We start from the raw sequence: 13,794 nt of genomic DNA, 5'->3' as shown, positions 1-13,794 counted from the left end.
ATTCTGCTTGCTGGCTAGCTGGTGGGGTTTGGGGTTTTAGCAGTTTTCCCTTTATCGTGGGGCACCTCTCTCTCCCACCTCCATCCATCGTCCACAAAGATGGGCACTCCCCCAGGCCTCACCCCCGACCTGCCCCATCCCCTCCCTCACCAGGCCATACCAGACACAGGCTCCTTGTGGGCAGGCGAGGGGTGGGGGGAAGAGAGCATTGGGCTGAACTCTGGTCCCAGCTCCTCGCAGACTGGCTGTGTGATCCCCTCCAGTAGCTCCCTCCACCCCATTTCCTCCTCTGTACGGTACTGGAGTCTCAGACACTTCCAGCTCAGGGTTCCTGAGACCTGTGACTCTGGAGCCATCCTGCCTGGGTTAGAATCCCAGCTGTGGCCCTGAGCAAGTCGCCTTACCACTCTGAGCCTTAAGCTTCCTCATATACAGCGTGAGTGGGGGATGCTTGCTCCCTGGTGCGCTGGGAAAACGAGAAGCTTTGCAATGCAGGATGCCCTTGGACGCTCAGCTTTCTGTTTAGTCAAGCTGGGTTGACACAGGTACGTTTCGTCCAAGTGGCAGCAAGGTTGGGAGCAGCTTGGAGCAAAGAGTTGGCTGCCTCCTGTGTAGTTTGAGAAGTAGCTGGAGAGCTGAGCTGAGGAGGGAAGCGAGACCATTTGGGGGGATATGGCGGTACCTGGGCGCTTCCCATGGGACTGACCCATGGGGGGGCGCGCAGGAGGGTCAGGGATGTTCTGGCCCTGACGCGGAAGAGGTGGCCTGGGGCCTTGGAGGGGTCCCCCTGACGCCCGGCGCCCCCGCGCAGTGCCGCTCTGGGCCGCGTGCCGCTGCGCTTCGTCCTGCACGCAGGGCGCGTGGCACGCCTGTGTCTTGGCCACCCCGAGCCGCGCTGGGCGCTGAACGTGAAGCGCGCTGTGCTGAGCCTCCTGCAGGGTCGCCCGGGCACCCGCAGCCCCCAGACCGTCGAGGAGGTGAGGTTGGAGCCTGGAGGGGGTGGGTGGTCGAGTGAGGGGGGAGCAGGGGGCTGACCGGGCCCCGCTCGCCCAGGTGGACATCCTGGGCAGGTGTCCTACCACGTACCAGCAACGCGGAACCAGGCTGCACAAGACCAAGGACCTGGCGCGATGCTCCTTGCGCAGGGTGCGCGCCTCTCTGCGCTCCCAGGCCCTGCCCGCCGCGGAGGTGAGTGCTGTGCCCGCGACCCTCCCATCCTCCCTGCCATGCCGCCTTCTTTCCCCTCCTCCCTCCTTAGCCCCCCTCCCTTTTCTCTGCTCCCCTCCCCCCTCCATCTCTCAGCTCCTCTGCCCACCACCCTGCCCCCCTCCCGCTGCTTCTGTCCTTTCCCTTCCCCCACTTCTTCTCTCATCCTCCTCTCCCTCCACCCCTCACCCTACCCCCTCTTCCCCTCCCCTCCTCTTCCCCCTCTCCTCCTCTGGGGTCCGTAGCTCCCTGCAGGTGAAAGTGTTGTGTAAATAGTAAGCAACTGTGTAAGGATAAGGGATGATCACTGCTAACACGATTATACAAAGCCTCAGCATCTGGAGGCTGATGCAGGACTGCAGACTCTGGTGGTGTTACTCATTTTCCAGCTGAGGCTTTATCGTTCCTCTCCTTGGGGTTACTGCTTACTGCACGTTCTTGCTTTTCTTGGCCTTCCACCTCTCTCTATGGGGAGGGGGGTCCTGAAGCTCCAAGGTAGCCCCAAGTGGGCTCCCCCCAGCCTTGGCCCTTGCTGCCGGTTTCAGGGGCCCCAGGGGGGGGGTCCCTCACTGCCAAGGCCTGGCCTGAGCCTCCGCCTCTTCCCCCCACGGTCCAGGAGGCCTTCCGCCTGACCTGCGTCCAGAGTTTCCAGGCCGGCGTGCTGGGGGAGGCGTCCTGCATGGAGCTGGACACTGTGGGGCCCCTCTCCAGGGAGGCGAGTGCGGTGCAGATGCGGACCCTTTCCTCGCTCACCCTGCTGTATGAGATGCCCCGGGACCCGGCTGTCGCAGGTGAATGAGGGTGGGCACAAGGACCCTTAGGTGAGCTTCACAGCCTCCTCTGGCCAGAGGGGCTCAAGCGAGCCTAGGCTCCATCCCTCTGTCCCTGTCTGGCCACTCTTGAACTGTTTCTTAAAGTGGCCATCGTCAGGAGAGTGAGCCTCTCTTTCTAGAAGTTTCTCTGGAAGTTTCTCTCGGCTCACATGGCCCAGGCTTGGTCTTGGCCTCCTCCCTGGGTGGTCCTCAGTGGAGATGGAATCTTCTGGTTCCCAGCTTTTGTGGGAGAATCCAACTTACATCTGATGACCCTTCAACCTGACCATTTTGTGGGCAAACTGACTCAGGTTTCCTGATTTTCTGGAAAGTTCCTGCCAACATGTAGCAGCCCCTGGAGCTTGGGTCCCTTCTATGATTTCGCACAGAAAGAAACAAGCAAGGCATGCATCTGAGGAAAAGACTTGTTTGTTTTTGTTCTTGTTTTCCATGATGGAAAAATGGCTCTTTCCCTGAATAATGAAATAAGGGTAGTTAGTTCTTATTGCTGACAGTTTGGAAGGATTTACTGTGGGCCAGTATCTGTGCTGAGTGCTTTATGTGGATTATTTAATTTAATTCTCATCATGACCCCATTAGGAAGTTACTGTTATTATTAGTTGTATTTTTCATTTAAGGAAAATGTTTCCAAGAGGTAAAATGACTTGTTTGAAGTCACAGAGCTAATGAGAGACAGAGCTGGGACTTGGACTCCCGGCGTCTTTTCTGTAGCCCTGGTGGGTTGAATCATGTTTGCCTCGGAAGACAGACTCCCTGCCTGCACCACCCTGGGGAGAACCCAGCAGGTGGGGACTGAAGCCCTGGGTCTTCCCAGCATTCCCTCTGGCTCCGCGGAGCCCAGGCTGAGATTCCAGGCTGACCTGCTCCCTGAGCCCTCCCTCAGGCGCAGACACTGGCAGTGCCTGGGACATCTAGTGTCAGGACCTGGTGGTTCCCCGTTGAGTGGAATGAGCTTTTCATATATATATTTTTTAAACAGCTGTAGTTGAGATGTAATTCACATACTGTGCAACTCATCCATTTAAAGTGAATAATTCAGGAAATTCCCTGGCGGTCCAGTGGTTACAACCCGGTGCTTTCACTGCTGGGGTCCTGGGTTTGATCCCTGGTTGGGGCACTAAGATCCCCCTAGCTGCGTGGCGTGGCCAGAAAAAGAAAAAAAAGTAAAGTGAACAATTCAATGGCTTCTAGTAGAGTCAGAGTTGTGCATCCATCATCACAATCAACTTTACTACGTTTTCATCACCCCAAAAGAAACCTTGCACCCATTTGCTGTCACCTCCTGTTCCCCCAGCTCCTGGCAACCACGAATCTACTCTCTACATTAGTCCATTCTGGACATTTCATGTAAATAGAATCATATAGTATGTGACTTTTTTTTTTTCTTTTTTTGGCCGCACTGTGCAGCATGCAGGATCTTAGTTCCCCGACCAGGGATCAAACCTGTGGCCCCTGCAGTGGAAGCGCCAAGTCTTAACCACTGCACCACCAGGGAACTTCCTAGTATGGGGCCTTTTATGACTGGCTTCTTTCACTTCCCATAATGTTTTCAAGGTTCATGCATGTTGTAGCATGTGTCACAACTTGATTTCTTTTTCTTGCTGAATAATCTTCCATTGTATGGATGAAGTTTTTATGTTTTCTCTGTCAATCCCAAGAGGGCTTTGGAGTCAGCTTATTTGGCCATCCCTTACTGATGGGTACATAGGCTGTTTCCCGTCTTTTGCTGTTAGCAGGAACACTGCCATGATTTTCCTTATTCATGTTCCCCTCACCTGTTGCCAGAAGCATGCTGAAGGAAGCATTGGCAGGGTGAGGGGGGGGGGGCTCCCAGGGGTTCTTCTACTCACTCTGACATTTCCCCCACGAGGTCATCCCTGGCCAGCACTTCCCATCTCAGATCCAGATGATGGAGACTTAACCCCAAGCAGCCTGTTGTACGAATGGGAGGAGACACCGTCCCAGGCTACGGTGGCCACGGTGGCTGCATCAGTGAGGAAGCTGTGCCTGGCTCAGACCACAAGCTTCGAGGTAAGTGGCTTCTCCAGCCACAGGCCAGAGTCTGCCTGGGGCCTGGTTCCCTGGGACACCTTCCTCTTCCTACCAGATCCTTTACGGTCTACTTGCTCAGATGTTCAGTATCAGGACTGCTGTGTACTGTTGGGCAGGTTGTGCACTGCACAACTATGTCTGGTTGTGAAAGCAAAGAAGGGGAAGAAATCTAGCTGGTGTGTGCAAGCCTTGGCCTAGTGTAGGTTGGATATGAGCTTAGAGGAGGCCTTTTTCTCCTCTGTCTGTCTTTGGGCAAATGGTCCTTTTGGGCTCATGGACTAACCTTCTGGACCTGGCCTGTCCTAGAGATCTCTCAGGAAGTCTCCAGCCATACCCAAGCCTCAGCATTGAGGAGTTTCCACCAAGTCAAAAACACATGGCCCAGGCCTTCCCTGGAATTCCCAGCTGTTTAAAGTCAAGGGGTGGACATGACGTCAAGGTCTCATAGCTCAGAGAGGTTCAGAGGTCTCTGAGACATCTGGCTGGTTCCCTCCTTTGTGACTGATGACAGTGTTTCTGAGAGTACCAAGGCCATGCTGTGATGATGTGCCTTCTCCCTGCCTGTTTTGTCCTGAGACAGAGCCCTCCACCCGCCTGTAAGAGGAGAGCCCTGAAGAAGGCTTAACGCCCTTCCTGGGGAAAGAAAATGATGCGTCTGGGCTCCGTGTGGAGTCTGCCTTCCCACGTTGTCCTCCTGATAGGACCTTCCACATCACAGGAACAGTGTTCCCATTGGCAGGGCCCTGGTTTGCCCAGCCTGTGAACTCTTTGGTTTGTTCAGCAAGATGAGGGGCTGACTCTGTGCCCTTATGATGAATGAGACAGAAATAGTCCCGCTTTCCCAGAGCCTAAAATGCAGTGTGGGGGAGATGGATGGTAACCACTGCAGATGTACAAGGGTTTTAGCTGTTGATGAGCAGTGAGAGAGCAGAGCGGGGATGTGGCTGAGTGACTGCCTTAGGCCAGGGGTCTAGCAGGATACGTTGCAGTTGAGACCTGGGCTGGTCCCTTGAGAATCCAGGGGAGCAGTGCTCCAAAAAGAGGGTTTGGCCAGGGCCAAAGTCCTGAGTCTGAACCTCGTGGGTGTGTTTGGGGAGCAGGCAGCCCAGCCTGGCTGGAGCTCGACGGTGAGGACCAGTGGGGTCAGCTCCTGCAGGGCCTCGTGGTCAGGATGCCTTCCAGAACATTCTAGGCACATAGCAATCTTTGTTGTAACATCCCTGCCGTCCACAGCTCAGGGCTGGATGTCACCAGTGACATTTTGGGGACTTTCACTGTGTCCACTATTTCTGCCCATCTCAGTGTTGCTGATGACTTCAGCGTGAGAACCCTAGCCTTCCCTGGAAGGCATTAAAGATGCTGGGATTTTTCTGATTCAAGTCCCAGGGCCTGTGTGCCGAGGAGAGAAGCATGGGGTGTTTTTACTTTGACCCCACAACAGCCTGGGAGGGTTCAAAATATACTTGCTTGTTGATTTGGGATGCTGCAGATTTATAAATGCCTGTTTCACTGGCTGCTTTCATAGGACCGAGGACTTGGGGGCTGTCATGTGCCCAGCTGGACAGAAATAGGTCGTTCCAGGTGTGGACGGGCTGGGTGCGGCGCCACTTCTAGGCATGGTGCCAGGTGTGCCAGGAACACCCCCTGCCCTCCGGAAGCTCGGCTTCCGGGCAGCACTTGGGTAGGGGGCCTGTCAGATATAAGGATGCCCTGCCCAGACCCCAACCTTTGACGTTCTGGCCTGGCAGGTCTGGGCTGGGAACCAGGCATCTGGGTGCAAAGCTTTGTGTTTCTCGGTGTTGCTCACGTGAAGTCAGCGGAGAAGGATGTTGTGAGGCCAGTGCCTGTCCAGCCACAGCCTCAGATCCAGGAGTGCCTTTACTGCCGGAAATGTCTCCATCTGGAATTCTCAGCACCAGAGGCCCTCACGGATGCCTCTGGCTGCGTGAGGCGAAGCATTTAGTTCAGAAGAGAACAGGGCTGGGGGCATCCAGACTGGGGTTAGTCCCCCTCGGTCCCTGAGGGGCTGGGCTGAGATGGCTCAGACCCTTGTGTCCTGCTCAGATGCAGGAAGCAGAGCCAGGTCCCACTGCGCCTGGGACCATGGGCCCCAGGGGGCTGGGGAGACAAGTAGAGCAGGGAAGAGGGGTGAAGGGGGCAGGTGGGGGAGGCATGGGATGCAGTTTTAAATGATGGATGCCCGGGAAGGCCTCACTGGGGAGGTGATGTTGAGTAAGGACCAGAAGGAGGTGAGGAGTGAGTGGGGTGGATAGGGGTTTGGGGGGGGACCGCCAGAGTGGGGGGGCCCAGCATGTGCTCCAGGGCAGGAGCTGCACGGTGAGCGAGTTTCAGCACCAGTTTGAGTGGCAAGGAGGCCTTGTGACTGGAGCAGAGTGGGAGGGTGAGAGGAGACAGGGTCGCCTCCTTAGGGGAGCACACAGATTGCTTTTTTTTTTTTTTGCCTCACCGTGCAGTATGAGGGATCTTAGTTCCCTGACCAGGGACTGAACCCATTCACCCTGCAGTGGAAGCGCAGTCTTAACTACTGGACCGCCAGGGAATTCCCCAGAGTGCTTTTACTCAGGGTAAATGAGGAGCCTTGCGGGGTGTTGTGATCTGATGTACATTTCAATGCTCACATTCCGGCTGAGGGTGGAGAATAGACTGAGGGCCAGTGGGATGCCGGGAGACAGGTTAAGAGGTTGTTACAGTAACACAGGTAGGAGATGAAGGAGGCTTGGTCTGGGGTGATAGTGGGGGGGTTGGGGAGAAGAATCAGATTCAGATATACGTGGAAAAAAATATATCTAAGAATATATTGAATATGTATAAAATATATTGAATATGTCATCAATAACTATAGACTAGTATATATGCACATACTGAATGCATATTGAACACTCACACATGTACACACACATTGTACATTTTGCGTGTGTATAGCAGAGACACGTGTGCAGCTGGCTGTTTACTGTTTCAGGGACCGGGAGGGAGCCAAGGCCCATGCTCATTGTTCTCTGGAATCCTTGATCTCGTGGGCCTCGCGGGAGTCAGAGAGCAGCCCCAAGGAGAGGGCCCTCAGCCCTGCGAGGTGGGGTCCGAGCCCACCAGCTAGTGGGTGACAGAGCCGGCTGTTAGTCCAGGCAGCCCGGCCCACAGCGGGGATTCTCACCCGGGCACTCCTGAGCCCTTGGGCCGCCTTGTTCACTGTCAGATGTGCAGCAGCATTCCTGACTGTTACCCACTAAGTGCCAGCATCACCCGCGTCCCAGTCATGATGACCCAAAGTGTCTCCAGAGGTTGCCAGCGTGCCCTGGGGAGCACGGTCACCCCCACTGAGAACCGCTGCTCTACATCCTGTGTTCTAACCTGCCTCCTCCCGTCTGGCCCCCTGACTGGGCATTTCCCCTGGCAGAGGTGGCTCGGGGCCGGGCGTGCTGTGGGCCTCTGTCTCCCCTCCTGGAGACTGGCAGTGCCGGCCCCAGAGGGTGCAGGGCGGCTGTCCTGTATTTATACTGCTAACAAGGAAGCAAATTGTTCCCACTAGGGAGGTCCCCTGGGCTGGGGGTGAATTACCCAAGGACCTTGTTCCTGAAAATGGCTTTTCAGGGATGCCTTGGTGCACATCAAGCAGTGCCTTGGCCTCCCCGGGAGGGCTGAGGGCCCGCCAGTTACCGGGGGGGACCGACCCCGTGGGCTTCAGCTGGGAATGCCTTTGCCCCTCCCTATTGCTAGTGGGCAGGAGACAAGATTGGTTTTTCAGTCTGGAAACAAAACCAGGACTCAGGACTCAATAGAGAGCAAATTCCCCAGCCTGACCCTCTGCAGAGAGGCCCCCGAGTTTCCACGTGGGGGGCAGTGGGCTGGGATGGCCAAGAGCCTGATGGAGTGAAGGAGAGGATGGGGAGAGAAGCAAGGCAGGTTGGGCCCCACCCCCTCCCAGGGCTGCCAGGGAGGACGCCTGGGGAGGGCACAGCTCCTGACCACCATCCGGGTTGCTCGTAATAGGACACCCAAGTCACAGATATTGATTCAGCACCGACTTGTGTACGGCGAAGTGTGGACGGCGGTGTGCGAGGCTGGCTTGTACCGATTTGCCAGAGCCAATGGTTAGATTCCAGAAATCCTGCAGCCTGGTTGTTAAACGGACATTACTAAAGACTAAGTTATACCGACTTACAGTGAAAATGAATCATATTCGAAACAAAGGTAATGAATACTCAAAATCATCACTACCTAGTTATTTTACTACATTTTTATCTTTGCACTGGAGGTTATTTGCATCCACTGCAGGGTGGAACTATGATGCAGTGTTGTGCTTCTGTACAGTGATTCCCACGTCTGCGTTCAGTGGTGGCACACGGGCCGCCGGCAATGGGCTGCAGTGTTCACACCTCGGAAACTGGCAAACAGGGCTGGCTTTTTTTTTTTTTTCCCATGGCCTTGAGTGTAGGACCCTGGTTAAGAGTGTGGGTTCAAGTCTCGCTCTGCCACTTAGTAGCTCTGTGTCCACTGGCACCTGACTTCAATGCTCTCTGTTAAGTGAGGATAATGACGGCCCCTCACAAGGTCAAGGTCAAATGGAATGGCGCCTGTAAAGTGCCTAGAACAGCACCTGGCACACAGCTGAGGCTCCAAACAAAGTAACCATTGTTGTTGTCATTGTTTGCATAGATGTTGTTAGTGGCGATGGTGGGGACGGGCTTCTCACCCAGGAGGCAGGAATGGCATCTTCCTTCCTCCACCCGCAAGCCTTCCAGGACGAGCTGCTGCAGCCCCCTCCTGCCGCGTCCGGCTCTGGAGAGCTGGTCCTGAAGCCAACGCTTGCAGCCTGAGGCCTCCCGGAGCAGGAGGCATGCTCCGGAGCGGATGCCCGGCCAGGCCCGGCGGCTGCACACGTGCTGGAGGTCTTAGAAGCACATGTGTTCCGAGTCTAGGGAATCACACATGATGCCCGGGCAAGGCAGCCACCAGCTGGAGGGAAATGCACCCGAGCCTTTCCGGAAGGCAGCAGGGTTCCTGGGGTAGCTGCCCCAAACTAGGCCGACGCCAGTCAGGGCCACTCTAAAGGTGGTGGTCGGCCCCAACAGGGGGCTGCTTGTGTGTCCTGCATGAGGAAGTAAAGGCAGCACCAAGGGTCCCCACCGGCTCCACCAGCAGAAGGCACACGACGGGGGTGCTGCCCAGACCCCGGGGGCAGACGTGCTGGTGAGCGGGGAGGGGAGGGTGGGCTAAGCTGGCCTGTGAGAGGCCTGTTTCGCGTTTGCGTCTTGCTGAGGTCAAGCTCTGTGCGCGGGGACTCAGTCCCAGCTGCTCAGAGCAGAGGAGGCCTGAGGTGAGGCAAACCCGTGCCAGCAATAGTGGACCCCTGGCTGGGTGGGGTGAGGGCTCATTCTTGGCCTTGGCCAAGCGCAGCAGGAAGCCAGGACCTCGGCACTCTTTCTGTGGCTTTGGGTTCGGGCCGAGGCAACGAATCTGAGACTGAAGAGGCACCGGGGAGGGAAGGCAGGATGTGGGGTCGGCATCCCAAACCAAGCATCTCCTGAAACCCGAGAGGTGCGGGCTCTGAATAGAGTCCTTTATTTCCTTGAGTTTTTGGAGACTTGGTGACTGTGCTGGTCAGACCTGCAGACAAGGGGCAAAAACTGCAAACCCCTGTTGATTAGCCATCACTGCTCATAACTCTGAAAAACGCTCACATATTTTTTTCATTAAAAATATCAGAAAAGATGGCTATCTCACTAACTTTGTGAAATATGCTGACTCATTATAATAACTAGATTATAATCGTAGTGAACGTGTATTGAGCTTTTATTAGAGCATAAAGCCCACAAATGCAGATGCCATGTCTCTTTTTCACCCGCACATCCCTGGCCCCTGAAGCATGCCTGGCATGTAGTAGGTGCCCAATAAATGCTTGTTAAATTAAAGAAAAAAAAATGGGCCAGCCTGTGTGCCAGGAGCTGGGATTCAGTGGAAGGAAGCCCAGACGAGCAGCCTCGTCTCTTTGGGTCTGTGACACCGTAGGCAGGAGATACTAGTGTTCCCAGCCATGTCTGGAGGCAAGGAGATGGATGGAGGTGACCTTTGCGGTTGGGGCCTCTCACACTTTCCCCTCTGATTTCCAGGCCGCAGAGCTCTTCCTGACGCTGGTGTCTGAGCTCCGGGGCCTCTCTGCGGATGAGCTCATGGAACTCTGGGAACATTCTTTTTTCAAATGCCGAGACAACTGGTAAGGGCCTCTCCCTGAGTCGGGGGCTGGGCCAGAGGCTGCCTGGGGGTCCTGGTGGGCTGGGTAGTCTTGATGCTGTCCTAGGTCCCCACTGAGAGATGGATGGTGACATTTCAGCTCATCCCTGTGATACTGACTTGTCGTCCTTCAGTCTGGGGACGTCTGCCAAGAAGGCGATTAAGAGGGGAGCTTGGAGGATTCCCACGGGGGCTTGGAGGCTGCAGGGCCTGGCCGGATAAAGACAGGCATTGTTCCCTCCCCACACAGGGACCCTCTTGCTGAGAGCTGGAATTAGCATTCCAATGTGCCTTGGGTACCCTTCTCCTGGGAGTGGAGGGGTGCTGGGCAGGGCTGGGGTCCCAGCCTCAGAACCTGCTGATGTGAGGCCAGCAAGGGGTGTAGAGAGACCCCCAAGTGTGGAGGGGACACTCTGAGGACCTAACTCCATCGGCTGAGGGCTGTGCAGGGGAAAGCTTGCAGCTCCTTCCCTGAGTCCAGACGTTCACTGGGCCCCTGAGATCCAGATTTCAGGCTTGTGAGCTTTTCAAAGGCTCTCAAAAAGATTTTGAGACCTGAAAAAATATTATCGACTTGGAACTGTGAAAGACCCCCATCCCCAAATCAACATTACCAAACGTCTAATTGAATGACCACCAAACTTAGTAGCTAATAATGCACAGATACCTTCCAAGCGTTTTATCTCTATTCACTCTTTTAATCCTCACAATGACCCCATGAGGTAGGTGGTTTTATTATTCCTATGTTACACCTGTGGAAGGAAACCAAGGCACAGAGCAGTTAGGAAACTTGCCCAAGGTTACACAGCAGAGTCGGGATTTTTGACCCAGGTGGTCTGTGCTGCTCCATCGAATTCTTATGGGCTTAAAGATAAATGATATTTGACTTGGACACATTTTAATTATCTTTGGTGTAAGAAGGGGCCCCTGAGTCTTCTTGTGGAGCTGCCTGTTCCCCCCCGTGACTCACCCTACTTGTCACTCGGGATTTTCCCACAAACCCCTGTCTCTTACTTGTCTACCTAGATGTCGGGAATCAGGGAGAGGGGAGACCCTCCCCAACTCTAGAAGTTTCCAAGAGGACTGACACTCTTGAGAGATTTTTCTTGCCCTCACCTCCTCCTCCATTTCTGCCCAGAGGCTGGTTTTCCAAGGCCCAAATCTATAAGGAAAAGAGAAGAAACACAAGGGCAAGAGATGGGAAGGACAGGTGGGACATTCCTCAGATGAAGTGGCCTGTGTTCCTGAGGGCTCACGCTCATCTTGGGGCTGGTCTGGTCATCAGCATTCCCATTTTATAGATGAGCAAATTGAGGCCAGAGACTATTTATGGGCAGATGGTGTGTGTGGAGCGGGGCAGTGGGGGTGCCTGGTCCTTTGTGGCCATGGATGCCACTCATCAGGGTTGATGGGGTGGGGTTCCCAATCTACCCCACCCTCCCTCCATGTGCCCTGCTGCCTCGTGTGACCCCAGCTCTGGGAACCTCCTGTTTCTACTGTGACCTATGCACCCACCCCCGTTCAGTCATCATTTTCCTGTTTAGACCCATCATTGTGCAAAGGTTGGAAACCTTTCCGGAACTTCTCAACCTTTCCGTAATCTTAAAAAAAAAAAAAAAAAAAAAAAAAAAAAAAAGGAAAAGATCCTGATGTTGGGCTGAGAACATGAGAGGTTTAATGGGAGGCAACCTGCTTATTGTTGATTCCTGTTCTATGCAAGGGGTTCTCACCCTACGTGGTGACCATGGTCGGTTTCTGGAGAGCAGTGGGCAGGGACTCATGTCGCCCCAAACCGCTGTGTCTCCAGTGTGGGCAGAACTGCAAGGGTTTAGACTGGGCTGCTGGTGTCTCTGTGGCCCTAAGAGCACAGGCCCCGGCCAGGCTGCCTGGCTCCCAGGCCCGGCTCGGCCCCTTCCCGGGGGTGTGAGCGTGGACAGGTCCGTGCTGCACCTCTCCGAGCCTCTGATCGCTCCCGGATGACCTGAGGCTTCACAAGAGATGTCCTGGAAGGCTCCTGGGGTGACTGGGTCGCCATCGTGATGTTCCCTGGGTCTCTCTCCATCTCAGGCAACCGCTGGTGGATGCCCTGCCCTCCTGTGGCACCAAGCCCTGCGTGAGCCTCATGGCGGAGCTCATTGTGTCCGGGGAGTTGGAGGCAGATGAGACAGAGGCGTGGCTCTGGTCGCTGGCCTTTGTCCCGCAGCCCACAGATGCCATGGTCCACGCGCTGCTGGTGAGCCTCTGCATACCACCCCGCCCCGTGTCATCCCTCCCCTGCTCCACTGCTGATTGGATGCAGTGGGGAGGGGTGGGGGACCTGCTGTCCTCCAGGCTTTGTGCCAGTGCCTCGTGGGACCAGTGGAGGCAGGTCAGAGAAATCCGGGTTTGAGTCTCAGCAGTGTCCCTCCCAGCTGTGTGATCCTAGGCAAGTGACTTGACCTCTCTGAGCTTGTTTTCCAATCTGTAGATGGGGATGGAGCAGTACTTCCCTCTTGGGCTCATGGTGAGAAATGAGATGCTGAATGTGAAGCAATTCTCCTGATGCCTGGCACAGAGTCCAAGCGCTTTAAATTAGAGCTGCTATTATTCCTGTAATCAAGCATATTTAATGAATCTTGAGATTAAGAAAGCATGTGAAACTAGGCCAATGATTTCTGACAACACAAGGAGGTCTTATTTAACCCCCACGATGCCTCTTTGAAGTAGGTGCTTTTATTACTCCCATTTTACAGATGAGGAAACTGAGGCCCAAGGAGGCTGGGTAGCTGGGTGATGCAGCTGCTGTGCCTTTCCCTTGGACCATGGGGGGTGTCCTCACTCAGCTGGTGGTGGGGTCACTTGTCAGTCCTCACCCTGCTGTCCCAGACTGGTAGTGGGCCAGGATTCAGAGGTCACCAGTGGGGAGTGGAAGGGGTGATGGGCCAGCCAGGGTCCCTGGACCCCTGTGCTGGCTGATGAGGGGGTCTCCAGCAGGATCTTTCGGTCCCTCATGCTGGAGGGGCTCTGGCCACTCTCCAGTTGGAGTGTAGGGAGCATTCACCCCTGGCCTGACCCCTGACCCACAACTCCAGAGTTTGCAGTGTGGCTGTTCCAGGCTGTGTAGTTGGCTTCATTCATTAGGGGATCGGGCACTGACTTGGAGCCAGGCGAGGGCCGGGCCCCAAGGGGCATCGCCCATAGCTCATGGCCTAGCAGGTGACACTCTGGCCACAGGGACATCAGCGCCATCCAGGGCCTGCGGGGGCTCAGCCAGTGCTGGGCAGGGTCGGGCTCCCTATTCCTTCTTTGTTTGTTCGGCATGAATGCAGTGGCCAAAAGCACAGACTCTGGTGCTTGATTCCCCTGCTTCAGAACCCAACCCTGTCCCTACCAGCACGACCTCGGGCAAGATGCTTCACTGTCCTGTGCCTCGGGTGCCCATCTGTGCGGTGGGGGTAACTCGTAGGGTGATGGT

The 13,794-nt window shown here is 55.3% G+C and overlaps 1 protein-coding gene across 3 annotated transcripts in view; it reads left to right on the top strand.

The window, feature by feature from the left end:
* LOC309613205 (uncharacterized protein) overlaps positions 1-13,794 on the top strand; it is a 179,109-nt gene that overhangs the window by 34,258 nt on the left and 131,057 nt on the right. For all 3 annotated transcript variants that reach the window (XM_082359761.1, XM_082359759.1, XM_082359760.1), the window contains exons 5-10: positions 812-977; positions 1,054-1,188; positions 1,823-1,997; positions 3,925-4,070; positions 10,220-10,323; positions 12,408-12,573. In XM_082359761.1, coding sequence (XP_082215887.1) covers positions 812-977; positions 1,054-1,188; positions 1,823-1,997; positions 3,925-4,070; positions 10,220-10,323; positions 12,408-12,573 — 892 coding nt within the window. The remainder of the gene's footprint in view (positions 1-811; positions 978-1,053; positions 1,189-1,822; positions 1,998-3,924; positions 4,071-10,219; positions 10,324-12,407; positions 12,574-13,794) is intronic.

Source organism: Balaenoptera borealis, assembly GCF_965194805.1.
Source record: "Balaenoptera borealis genome assembly, chromosome: 16".
In the NCBI taxonomy this organism is placed as follows: Eukaryota; Metazoa; Chordata; class Mammalia; order Artiodactyla; family Balaenopteridae; genus Balaenoptera; species Balaenoptera borealis.
The sequence above is the reverse complement of the archived record's forward strand: the minus strand, read 5'-3'. Positions and strand labels throughout refer to the sequence as shown.